At 33.0% G+C, this 13307-nt stretch overlaps 2 protein-coding genes and 1 pseudogene across 2 annotated transcripts; all 3 read left to right on the top strand.

Moving 5' to 3' along the window:
• Nucleotides 1–751: 751 nt before the first annotated feature.
• Nucleotides 752–4154, top strand: LOC110692921 (caffeic acid 3-O-methyltransferase-like). The gene is made up of 4 exons (XM_021869998.1): nt 752–1267; nt 2927–3237; nt 3450–3514; nt 3648–4154. The coding sequence occupies exons 1-4, from the start codon at nt 858–860 to the stop codon at nt 3951–3953; spliced, it is 1092 nt and encodes a 363-aa protein (XP_021725690.1). The 5' UTR covers nt 752–857; the 3' UTR covers nt 3954–4154.
• A 941-nt stretch (nt 4155–5095) lies between these two features.
• On the top strand, nt 5096–7724 carry LOC110692919 (caffeic acid 3-O-methyltransferase-like). The gene is made up of 4 exons (XM_021869997.1): nt 5096–5837; nt 6326–6636; nt 6771–6835; nt 6954–7724. The coding sequence occupies exons 1-4, from the start codon at nt 5428–5430 to the stop codon at nt 7257–7259; spliced, it is 1092 nt and encodes a 363-aa protein (XP_021725689.1). The 5' UTR covers nt 5096–5427; the 3' UTR covers nt 7260–7724.
• Nucleotides 7725–9502: 1778 nt separating this feature from the next.
• Nucleotides 9503–12815, top strand: LOC110692920 (annotated as a pseudogene).
• The last annotated feature ends 492 nt before the right edge of the window (nt 12816–13307 follow it).

Here is a 13307-nt window from a genome sequence, read left to right as displayed (position 1 = left end):
GTCCTATGTTTAATCCAATTCGTAACATCATATAGAAACACATATATATCATAAATTCATAATTATGCGCTCCAATTAATTTAAAATTTCAAGAATTAAGGTTAGACAATACAATTACAAAATCAAACCCATCATATTTATATAATATGATCATTTTTGCTTTAGTGTGACAATTCGCAAAATCACAACACGTTCAATATTGCCACATAAATAATGAGCATATTTCCGTTTCAAAGCGCATTAGGCACGGTATTGAAATAAGTCATCTAGATTTTGTAAAGCATAATTTTTTTATTATTTTCTTAAAAATAATAATAATAATAAAATTAATTATTATTATTATTATTATTTGTTTCATCTTGAAAATTAACTTTGAAAAAAAATCTAGAGTAAAAAACATTTATGAAATTATCCATTCCATAATGGTTTATTTATAGATTTGAATATGGGTAAGTGCTAAGGAAGTTGAATCTTTTGCAAATTATGACATAAATTGATGAGTTCCTACTTTCTAGAGGTAATTGAAGTGGGAAGAAATCATCATTTTCACCATCATAATCATAACTATCTATCTCAAATAAGCTAGACAATATTATACAAACTCATATGTTTGGCAAGAAAGATAAACTACTCAATATTGGCCCCCACACTACAAAAAGTAACCAATTGTGCTTTGAGCATAACCAACTTTGTAGTAGTGGTTGTTGGTGGGTGAGACTTGATCACCCAATATATACACAATACACCCCTCTCCCCACTTCTCACTTCACTACCCTCTCATTTCCCCTGTTTTCCCCTGTTTTTTTCCCTCTGTTTTTGTTTAATTTTTATATATCCTCACAAACCAAGACCAAAAAATGGGATCAACCTCAACACAAAACACCCAAATGGGGGAAGACGAGGCGTGCTCATTCGCCATGACGGTCACAAGCGGGTCGGTCCCGCCCATGGTTCTTAAGGCAGTGATTGAGCTTGATGTACTTGAGATCATCAAACGGGCCGGGCCGGGTGCCCATCTTTCACCGGCCGAGATTACGGCCCAATTACCTTCTAAGAACCCGGATGCTGTCAACATGTTGGATAGGATGCTCAGGCTTCTAGCTAGCTATTCAATCCTATCTTACACCCTTCAAACCCGGCCCGATGGACGGGTTGAAAGGCTATATGGGCTTGCCCCGGTTTGCCAATTCTTGACCAAGAATGAAGATGGTGTCACTTTGGGTACTCTGTCTCTTATGAACCAAGATAAGGTTCTCATGGAAAGTTGGTAATTTCCTTTTACTCCAACCAATCATATATTTTTTTTAAGAAAAAAACAACCTTAATATTTCCAAATTGAGGACACTTAGTTTTGTGTCTATATCAGCTCGAGTGAAATTTTTTTGTCACAAACGAAATATACTTGGTACCGATTCTTAATATTCTCTCATGTAATAACTTTCACGATTTCTTTGTTAGAACTTTGAACAAGAAATTGCATTTTCTTAAATAGATTTAGATTATAATTATGAATTCAAACCGACCTAATTAACTAATACAGGATGAGAAGACCGCGATTATTTTAATGTATAACTTTTTTGTTTTTATTGAAATTATGGTGAATGTTCGAAAATAAGAATTGAGATAATGTGACAACTCATTTTAACTAACTTGATTTTTAGCTCTATAAAAGGATTAAAATAAATTAAGTAGTTTGAAATTTGTTAGTATTGCTTCAACACAATTATAGATAGCAATTCTAAACTCACTAGCTTCATGTTTTTGTGACATTAAAGAATTAATAACATATACTATCTAGTTCTTAGTGTAGTACAAGGTTTAGTTACTTTCATCTTATATAAAAGGGATTTAGGATGCTCTCTACATAATAGTGATAGATTGATAGTATCTATCTAACTTTCAATTAAAAGGAATATAGACGACACATTAATATTTTAAATTATTGAAATACCTTTAAATTCTAAGAATTTATTTTAAATATTCCTCTTTTCTTTCAATTAAATATACCTTTTCACCATATAATTCTTTTCTTTTTTGTATCAATAATTTATTAATTATTCCTCATGTGATAAATTTTTCTAGGGAGGTTGGTATGAATTTGGAAAAGTTGAATTAGGAATTATAATACAAAGTTTGACTTTGACAAAATGGGTGCTACTGAAAAATATGAAGCGAACTTTAAAGTGCAAAAGATTAGGAAGATGATAATTAAAATATGAGTCATAAGTCAAAAGTATAATGCGAGATAATGTGGATTAAAAATGGGACCAGTATTAGGTGGATGGGCAATCGATCAAGGTTGCCACTCAAATTGTTGCTTGTTCACACACAATAACTTAAGTATCTCTATTGTTCGGTTTGATTCAAATAATTTGTGTGACACAATGAATTATTTTATCTATGCTTATTTCATTACATAGAACTTAAATAGTTTCATAGTTATACAGAAGGATGTATTACAATTTATCTAATACTCCCTTTGTCTCTATTTGTTTGCTCCATAGGCAAAATATATTTTATTAACAATTGAATCAAAGTTTGCAAGTGGATTGAGGTATCGTTGTCCTTTACAGTTTTATGAGTGTTTGCAGGTGAGGTTGATGGCGGGGAAGAAAATAGAGCAACCTTTAAGGGACATCCATATATAGAATATGGGGAAACAAATAGAGACAGAGTTTACAAATTTATCATTTTTTTATTAAAAAAAAACCTTTTTTTGTATATATGAATAAAACTAAATGTTGTGAGATTAAAAAAAAAAAAAAAAATAGTAAGTGGGTTGATCTAAGAAACCTGGACACATCTCACAAAGCCCAATAGTATGGACCAAAAATAATGTGTACTCAAAAATTTATTTGTGCAACATCCAAATTTATCAAATTTCTTTTAGAACATAAATCTGAATCTCATTTCCTTTTGTTTTTAGGTACCACCTAAAGGATGCAGTTCTTGATGGTGGCATTCCATTTAACAAAGCTTATGGAATGACAGCATTTGACTACCATGGAACAGATCCTAGATTCAACAAAGTCTTCAACAATGGAATGTCGAACCACTCTACCATTACTATGAAACGAATCCTCGATACTTACAAAGGTTTCGAGGGTCTCTCAACCTTGGTTGATGTTGGAGGTGGCACTGGTGCTACTCTTAACATGATCCTCTCTAAACACTCTACTATTAAGGGTATCAACTTCGATTTGCCTCATGTTATCGAAGATGCACCCACATATAACGGTACTAAACAACATTCTCTCTATACACCCTACTACTAAGAGCATCAAAACTATCAACTTTTTATATAATTGTATCTACTACCTCCGTTAACATTTACCTGTAACTTTGGAATATTTTATGTCTCTCAAATAATACCCCAAAGTTGCAAGTAAATGTTAACGGAGGTAGTATATTCTATATATGAATCACAATAACATTTGTACAATATTTAGGAGTGGAGCACGTTGGAGGAGACATGTTCGCAAGTGTACCAAAAGGAGATGCTATGTTCATGAAGGTAGATTTCTACTTAATTTAAATTAACATTGTTTGCTAATTAGTGTATAGTACAAGTAATAGTAGCTATAATTTTTTCAATAGTAAGACCATTAGTTTTAATAGCTTGTGAGATTTAATTCCTTGATTTGTAGTGGATTTGCCACGATTGGAGCGACGAGCATTGCCTAAAGTTCTTGAAGAATTGCTATGCTTCCTTGCCAGACCATGGCAAGGTGATTGTCTGTGAGTACATCCTCCCAGTGGCACCAGAAACTAGCCACGCGGCTAGGACAGTCTTCCATGTTGACGCGATCATGTTGGCACACAACCCGGGTGGGAAAGAAAGGACCGAACAAGAGTTTGAATCGTTGGCTAAAGGAGCAGGATTTGAAGGATTTAGAGTGGCTTGCTCTGCTTATGACACTAAGGTCATGGAATTTTTGAAAAAGGCAGCTTAATTAATCAATCAATCAAGCACATTGGATTTTAATTCAGCTTAATTACATGCATACTAAGAATTTTATGGGTCTGATTTTGTGTATGGGGTTATGATTTTTATAAGATGTTGTATACTTGTGAGTTATAATCATGTGGTCACCTCATCAAAGGTGCTTCCCTATATAAGTAATAAAATGATCAATCTTTTTACCGAATTTCAACTAAAAAGTTTTAATAGTCAATACTTGTACATCAATTATATATTATCATTTGTGGCTTAAAATAAAATTACTTAATTGAAAATAAGATTATGATTGTTTAGGAAAAAAAATATCTTGCATTCATCTCATTACACAATGCAATTACAAAGAAAAGTTTAGTTATTATGGGAAACGTCATGTAAACAACAAGTCAAGTGATCAATCAACAAGTATACAAGAAGGTTGATCACCACAAATTGTTGAAATTAAACCCAATATAGTTCACTTGTGAGTGTCCAATATTGGAGAAAGAGGAGAGATGGTTTCACTTTATAAGGTAGAGGAGTAAGTCCTACTATTGTCAATTGGTTTTAGTATGGAATCTTCTAAGCCTTGTTTGTGGACCGAACTCGCCTCCTCCTTGTTAGGGTCGTAGCCCATGCCCATTTCATATTGTCTTGAAATTTAATACTCCCTCCGTCTCTAAAAGAATGACCCATATTATTAGGGCCTATTATTATGCATAGTAGATCCCAAGATCTTTGTGCCATCTCACAAAATCAACCCAAATGAGTCGTTCTTTCGGAGACGAAAGGAGTACAAATTACATGCTTTAATAGGTTAAATTCGCAAAATTTATGTTTTATGTGACAAACGTATCGTTTGAGACGTACTCCTTCCATTCTTAAAAGACTGACCATTGTATTTTTAAAGACCAAATTGTGGAGTATCAATAATTATACAATGACGAAGAGGCATAAAAAAACTGAAACTACAAGTAAATTGTTTTAAATTTGTTTTATAGACAATAAAAGTCAAATGGAATACTTTTAAGAGATAGAAATGTAATCAATCGTTATTTCATAAATAACTCCAACCTCAAAACTCAAAAGTCAGTCAATTATCTTAGTATACTGTACACCTTGTAGGACTAATATGTCCTCTTTTAGAAGTCCTAATTCTAGAACTCGGACCAAATAATATCTGTACTTATATCACTTGAAGATAAGCTTAGAGTAGCTCACAAAGTCACAAGTCAATCAAATATGGCTTTTTTGACATTCAATTTCCAAATTTTCCAAAAAAAAAAAAACAATTTCCAAATTTTCTCCTCTGGAAAATTTTGCTTTGAAGAAGTCAAATAAAAAAGCGCCGCATTAAATCAATATATATGGCTACATAATCTGTTACAATTTTGCATCATACATTTTACATACTCTTTTTTATTTTACACTATAACCTGTTAGAATACTGCATCATACTTCTTTCCTAAAACATACAAAAGTTCACAAAAATGAACACTTATTGGGATCTTAGTGAAAAAGAAGAGGAAGAAGCATCATTTGTTGCCTTTTCTTTACTTGGTGATAATGTTAAGTTTGAGGTATTAAAAGTCGTGAATGACCTTGATGTGTTCGAGACCATCAAGAAGTGTGGTCCTCGAGCACACCTATCAGCGGCTGAGATTGTGGCTAAGTTGCCTGCCAAGGACCCTGAGGTTGCAGCGGTTAACCTTGGTCGCTTGCTTGACTACTTGGTTAGTCACTCCATCATTACCGTCTCTCCTATTACCCTCCCGAATGGGAGGGTAGAGAGACGGTATGGTCTTGCACCTGTTTGTAAATTTTTTACGTCGAATGAGGATGGTGTTTCTTTGAGTCCTTTTACAAATACGTTGCTATATAAAGCTTTGAAAACGAGCTGGTAAGTTGTTAATTTTATGTGTTTTGATTACTCCTACTCGATCTCCTAGCCATGCCTCGAAAGCTTGTCGATCGTACTACATAGTAGTAGAATAGATAGCTCATTCGTTTCACCTTACTCTCGAGTCTTAACCATAGAAATTGTAATTTTAAAAAGTTTTAAGGAATTTTTATAGAAACAAAATGTTCAATAAAAATCCTGGTCAAGAGTCATGTCACCAAGCCTTGCTAGCGAGAAAGTTTGCATATCGATTAAACTTCACTAGAGAAACCACCCCCCCCCCCCCAAAAAAAAAATAAAAAAATAAAAAAAACACTGTTAAATAACCTAGCACGCTAATTCAAGTTGGGTTGACCTATAAAAAATTCCGACCTGATAGGCGGGTACAACCCTTCTACTAGCTTACCAAAAAAAAAAAAAAAAAAAAAAAAAAAAAAAACTTTGTAATATGCATTTAATAATAATTGTGTAATTTTTTAACTTTGCAGCCTATCCTTAAAAGATGCAATTCTTGAAGGAGAAGAGCCATTCACAAAGGCGCATGGAATGAGTATGTATGAGTACATTGGCAAAAACCCCGAGTATCGCGCAGGGTTCCATAAGGCAATGTCTGATCATTCAACCCTTGTTATGCGCAAAATTATAAGGACATACAAGGGTTTCGAGGGTCTATCATCGTTGGTCGATGTTGGTGGGGGTAATGGAGCTACACTCAACATGATCCTTTCGCGGTATCCATCTATCAAAGGGATTAACTTCGATCAACCTCATGTCATAGCAGATGCATTATCTAATCCTGGTAAATTTTTACTACGTAATTACAATGATTAACCACTACTTTCGTGTTGCTCTGTACATACAGTTCGACAATCAATCAATCAAAGCCTTAATCCTATTATATATTTATATATATTAATGCTTGATTTCAAACAGATGTGAAACACGTTGGAGGAGATATGTTTGTGGATATTCCCAAAGGTGATGCCATCTTTCTCAAGGTACGTTACAAAAGTCGTCAAGTTTTTAGTTGGGTTGGTCCTTTAAATTAACATGTATTATATAGTCTATCAATAACCTTATTGATCAAAAGTTTAATTGAGTTTGTTTAATTTTCAGTGGATATTGCATTGTTTTGGTGACGAAGCATGTATGAAGATCCTAAAGAATTGTTACAATGCCCTTCCAAACCATGGCAAGGTTATTGTTTGCGAATACATCCTTCCTAATCCAGATGAAGCATCGAACGACATAGCTGCCAATTCCGTCGTTCAATTCGACATAGTGATGATGGTTTTGCCTGGAGGGAAAGAAAGGACTGAGAATGAGTTCAAGGAGTTAGCGTTTGCTGCTGGATTTCAAGGCTTCCAAGTTATTTGCTCAGCCTATAATGTTCAGATCATTGAGTTGCTCAAGACAATTTAGGTCACGGTCTTATTATTACATGGTCATTATGATAATTAAACTACATTGTCACATTTATTGGTTGAGGTTACTAAGAAATACTATATATTGTTTGAAATTTCGTTCACTTTGATTGTTATAAATTTTGGTTTGTAAAGTTTGTTTCAAGAAATACTTGTAAGATGTTTGAGTTGAGTGATATATATGTTTAATATAGTTCTCTTTCCATAAAAATAGAAAAGGAAAAAAAAAAAAAAACCTACTTCTAAGATTCCGTTTAAAAAAATGATAAAAGAACATTCATCAGAAGAACATCATCTTCAACCTTTGAAAATATTACCAAAACAGAAAAATAGATTAAAAAAATTGAAAAATGTTTCTCTTCAACAACAAATTCGTCAATTACACCTTTCAATTAAAAGAATCATGGGACAATCAACTCCGTAATAACATTAAATCACTTCGAAATCCAAAATTTATCATGGCTTCTCTCTCTATAAAAACTCCATTTCTCTCTCTTAACAAATAAATGATATTCTATATTCCAAAAGTAATATAGAGTATAAATAATAAATCAATTTCATAAATCAAGGAATATAAATAACAAATTAATACCTTAAATCAAGGAAATAATCATTTTTTCTTACTCGTGTACTTTGTATTTGCACACGATGTGTTCTTTCTGCGTTTATATAACTCTTGTATTCTAAGAGGGTGTACCATGAGCATAGTACACCATGGTGTATGATGAAAATTTCAAGAAAAAATTGTTATAAAGAGCACATCTTATTACTATTCAAAAAAAAAAAAAGAGTACATCTTATTATTGGTTACCCAAAAACAATAAAAATAATACTCAAAAAGTCATAATGATACAAAATATCCTCGTAATATAATAACAATGACGTGATTTGTCAATAAACATTTATTCCAAGGATGCAGAATTGTGATCTATCAACCCAGACCCAAAAGATAAGGTACAACCGTACAAGGGTTGTCTTCATCAAGATCGCCATATTTGAGCTACAGGGGAGCAAGGCACGAAATTTAAGATGAGGAGATTGAGAGAGAAGGCACGAAATGTCACTTTCTTATATCGCCCTTTATTTTTAAGAGCATCACTTTCTTTATTACGTAGTATATATCTTTCCTTAGTCTTCTTCACTCCTCACACACCAGTGGCGGATCTAGCGGGGGTTCAACTGAACCCCGTTAGATCCGGGAAAAAATGGGGTTTTAAAAAAAACTAACAGAAACACTATATAAATAATATTCAAAACAATCATACAACACGTTAACCGCGCAGCTCAGTTGGATAGAGTAGTTAGTTTTGGACAAAAGGTCTTGTGTTCGAGACTTAGTATAGACATTAGATGCATTCTAAGTTTTTTTTTTTTCTTTTCAATTTTCTCCTTTTTTTTATCCTACTCCTCAGTTTCTCTTTCTTTTCTCTCTCCTAAAATAATCTGTGTTTTCATTGATTTCTGAAAGAAGACCCATGTCTTAATTGCTCGAAATTTTCTTCGAATTTCTCAATTTTCATCTTCCCTGTTTTCTTTGTTTTTTTTTTTAATCGAAAATCCGCCATGGCAGCATAGCTCTTCGAATTTCTCAATTTTAATCTTTTTCTTTTAAGTGTAAATTTGTTATTTGTTGTAGTTGTTTGATTAATGAATTGAATTATTGTCAATTATATATTGTTTTTCAATTGTATAATGTTAATTTAATACTGAATATGCTATTTGTGAGTTTTTGTTTGTTGTTTTGTTATATTGTTAACTTTAATTGGGCAGTTTAGTACTCCTGAATTTTATTTATTTTTAATTATTGTAGTCTGTGACCACCTAAAAAGTTTGGAGCATTTTTGGAATAAATGTAAAAAATCATCAATTTTTTTTAATTATTGTAGTGTTGTGTACTTGTGTATTGGTATTTATTTAAACACTTTATTTTATACTTGAATACCCGATTTATATCCGTGCATTCGGACATTGGGTGTTTGATAAAATTCGAACCCCCTAGGTACAATTCCTGGATCCGCCACTGTCACACACCGAGTACCCTGTCTACATACCTCCACTTTTATTATATTTATATGGATGGATTCATTTCAATACATATGTTTCATTTAATAAATTTACAAAATATTTGTGCATCGACCATTATAAAGGTTTCATCTATGATACGCAAGTGATAGAGTATAAAAACCATATTACATTTATAACTCTAAGCTCCTAATTCTAAATTGAAAAAGTAAAAAACAAATGGCCTCAAACACAAACAACAATGTGGAGCCAATAACCAACCCATATTGGAACTTGGGAGCAGCAGAAGAAACCGAAGGATTTTGCTTAGCTGCGTCCCTAGTTACTGCAAGTATCACCTTTGGTGTATTCAAAGCTGTAAAAGATCTCAAAGTTTTTGAGGTCATACAAAAAGTGGGCCTAATGCACCTTTAACAGCAGCCGAGATAGCAGCCAAGCTGCCTACCGTGAACCCGGGGGCAACGGCTGCTGCCCTCGGCCGCATGCTCGACTTGTTAGTAGGCCAATCTGTGCTCACTGCCACTTTTGTGACCCTCCCTGATGGTACAGGCCAAAGGCGTTATGGACTTGCACCTGCTTGCAAATTCTTGACTCCTGATGAGGATGGCATTTCATTGGCTCCTAAAGTTTCTATGTACAAGGCTATGATCGAGAGCTCGTAAGTAAACTTATTATGAAGTACAAGTATTTTTCAACAAGATTTATTTATTATGTGTGCTAAACCTACTTATGTTTACTAAACTTAAATAAAAAAAAATTAAAAAAAAAAACAAAAACAAAACCACTCACATTTTTGTTGTAGCTTTTTTAAATGTTAGCTTAATCAAAAGAACATATTTCCTTCCTTTTTGGGGGACATTTATTTTATTTTAATTTATGCATTATTCAATTCACATAACTTACTTTGAGGTATCTTTGTGATTATGCAGTGTAAGAAAAATATATAGTCATGTGAGCTCGGTTAGATTTGTCTCAAAAGTCTATTTTTTAACTAATTAATTTTTTATAATTTTTACTTATACGTAATTAAAGATATTTTACATTTTATAGTATATGTTGGCAAATTGATTAATCCATTATATGATATGGAGGGATTAAAAAGAAGTACGAGTAGTAGAAACGAGATTTATATTTACTATCTGAATAAAATAAGAGTTTAAGTATATAAGGCACGCATTTTAATTTCATTGATGCTAATTCTGCATAAATTGCTTGGGAAATGGGCATCATTATTTAATTATCATTGAAAAGTCCATTAATGTTGACTGCCTAATTTCTGCTATGTTTCACAATTTGATGTCACCTCTAGCAACAAAAATAACTCTTATTGTATAAAACGACGCCAACATTCATTGTCAATTTGCCATTAATGTATCATATGATACCAGAAAATGCTCCAAGCTGTTGAAACCTATTAATGTCCCTAAATCACGTGTATTATTGTCCAACATAGAATTAAAAAGAATTAAAGATGAGAGAAAGTATTATATACGAGTAATAAATATCTAGAGGAGTATGTTAGGCCATATAATATGTATAGCTAATGGGTCGTTGTTATGTTTCGAGCCCTAACCTCATAGGTTGTATATACATGTACTTGTGTATACGCTAATACATAGACACACTATTCTATTCTCTCTAATCTCTCTATTATTGACATGGTATCAGAGCCAATAACACTCTAAAAAAAATTCTAAACCCTAACATTCTTATTTCTAGCGAATTGTTGGATCTTGGTTTACTTCATCTCGTTTTTTTTTTCTGATTTCCTTTCCCACAAAAAATTGCTTTCTTGTTTTCCAACTTTCGAGTTTAATTTCTAAAATCTGATTGATATATAGTTGTGTATACGCTAATACATAGACACACTACTCTATTATTGACAGGGTAGTACGTATGTATGTTAAACTTGTTTGTAAACAAATGACATACTTCGTATGCTGTATACTTTTGATGTTAAACCACCCTAAAGTTGATTAATTGATTCTTCGCTTTTTTCTTTTTTTTTTTTTTTTTTTTTTTTTTTTTTTGTGTGTGTTGTATGTAGGCTGTTCTTAAAGGATGCGGTGGTTGAAGGCGTAGAACCATTCAGCAAAGCTCATGGGATGAGCTATTACGAGTATTTTGGGGAGAAGGCGGAGCGTCGTGAGGAGTTTCATGAAGGAATGGCAAGCCACTCTATCCTTATCATGCGCAAAATCTTGAGGACTTATAAAGGATTTGAGGGTATTTCTACGTTGGTTGATGTTGGTGGTGGTAATGGAGCTACCCTCTCTATGATCCTTTCTCAATACCCTAATATTAAGGGCATCAACTTTGATCAACCTCCTGTTGTCGCTAATGCTCCATCATATCCTGGTAATTATACTCCATCTTCTTTCTATACTCAATTGATTTTTCTACGAAAAGTAGATATTATGTGTAAAGACACATGTTTGACCGATAAAAGTATGAGAAGACAAAAAGTATAACTCGTATGAAAAAGTGTACTTCTAGCCTATGAATGAATTGAAGTTGCATAATTACATCATACAAGTATTTCTAATTTATGTTGTCAACCAAATTATTATGTTAGTGTGCATTTGTTTATGTATTGTAATTCGTACATAATGGCTGTTGTTAGAATATGTCTTAAATCAATAGCTAAAGATTTCCATTTCCGGCCATATTGGACTTGATCAGGAGTGAATAATTCCTTCCTCTAATATATACTTAGGTGTGAAACATGTTGGAGGAAACATATTTGGCAACATCCCCAAAGGCGACGCCATATTCCTAAAGGTATGATATATAACCTTTGAACCTTTAATTCTGAATTTAACTTGTGCCAAATCAATTATATTTACTTATTTAGAACCACATATCTGTGTGAGGCTTTCATCAGATTTGTCGTCGAACATTAAGTGGTGATACTAAAGATGATTTTCCATGATATAATAGTACTTTCTTCGATTCACATTGTTCTTCTCACTTTTACATAGACAAAATTAGTTAAAGTGGGAAAAATAATATGAAACAGAGGAAACAGTAATTATCTAAACACAGTGCAAATTCATGTACAAATCTAATGTACATGTATTACTCCAACTTACCGTTAGTTTGGTGAGCTAATAAAGAGTTTATTTGTAGTGGATTTGTCATTGTTTTAAAGATGAGGCATGCATTATGATCCTGAAGAATTGCTACGATGCCCTTCCGGAGGACCACGGCAAGGTTATAATTTGCGAAGGCGTTCATCTAGATCCACAAGAAACCACGACTAGCGTAGAAGCCAATTCAATCCTTCAACTCGATATGGTCATGATGGCTACAACTGGGGGCAAAGAAAGGACTGAGAAGGAGTTCGAGGCGTTAGCGTTGGCAGCCGGGTTTCAAGGCTTCCAAGTTGTATGCTCTGCCTACAATGCTAAGGTCGTGGAGTTGTTCAAGAAAAACTAGCTAGGCTAACTTCATGTAACTAGAATACAATCACCATTAAGAATAATAAGGCTAGGTTGGCCAATCAAACAATTATATGTGTTGGCATTCAGGTTTTCTCTTCACTGTTAAAATTATGTACTGTGCCTTTTCCTTAACTTGGTTATTAAGAATCTATTCTGATTTACTGAATTGAACTGTTTGGAGCTAAACTGAAATGAACTTATTGGAGCTAAACTAAACTGAACTGAAAATAAGCTGAAGAGAACATGTCCTTAACTCTATTTGACGTGATCAGAGGTAGAGATGACAATCTAGTCATTCGCGTGAAGTATTTCATCATCGTATACATTTAAGTGCACATAAGCTATCATACTACGTATTTATTGTCTTATAAAAAAAAAGCTATCGTATTTATTTGCTATTGTAAAATTATTACCAATGTCAATATAACTCCATTAATTTCCAATAGAGCTAGTTTCTCAAATGTGCACTCAAGATTATGATTGATCATTTGTTTTCAACTAAGCCTTTTTTAGCCTTTTTTTTTTTTTTTTTTTTGGTAAACATGTAAACTACTTTTACTAATTTACCTTAAATACTTTAG

This window comes from Chenopodium quinoa, unplaced genomic scaffold (assembly GCF_001683475.1).
Source record: "Chenopodium quinoa cultivar QQ74 unplaced genomic scaffold, ASM168347v1, whole genome shotgun sequence".
Lineage (NCBI taxonomy): Eukaryota > Viridiplantae > Streptophyta > Magnoliopsida > Caryophyllales > Amaranthaceae > Chenopodium > Chenopodium quinoa.
This window is presented reverse-complemented; position numbering and strand designations above follow the sequence as displayed.

Coding starts and splice junctions, on each gene's coding strand:
- LOC110692921 (XM_021869998.1), top strand. CDS start 858: ATGGGATCAACCTCAACACAAAACACCCAAATGGGGGAAGACGAGGCG. Junction 3,238..3,449: donor AGATGCACCCACATATAACG/GTACTAAACAAC, acceptor TACAATATTTAG/GAGTGGAGCACGTTGGAGGA. Junction 3,515..3,647: donor GAGATGCTATGTTCATGAAG/GTAGATTTCTAC, acceptor CTTGATTTGTAG/TGGATTTGCCACGATTGGAG.
- LOC110692919 (XM_021869997.1), top strand. CDS start 5,428: ATGAACACTTATTGGGATCTTAGTGAAAAAGAAGAGGAAGAAGCATCA. Junction 5,838..6,325: donor AAAGCTTTGAAAACGAGCTG/GTAAGTTGTTAA, acceptor TTAACTTTGCAG/CCTATCCTTAAAAGATGCAA. Junction 6,637..6,770: donor AGATGCATTATCTAATCCTG/GTAAATTTTTAC, acceptor GATTTCAAACAG/ATGTGAAACACGTTGGAGGA.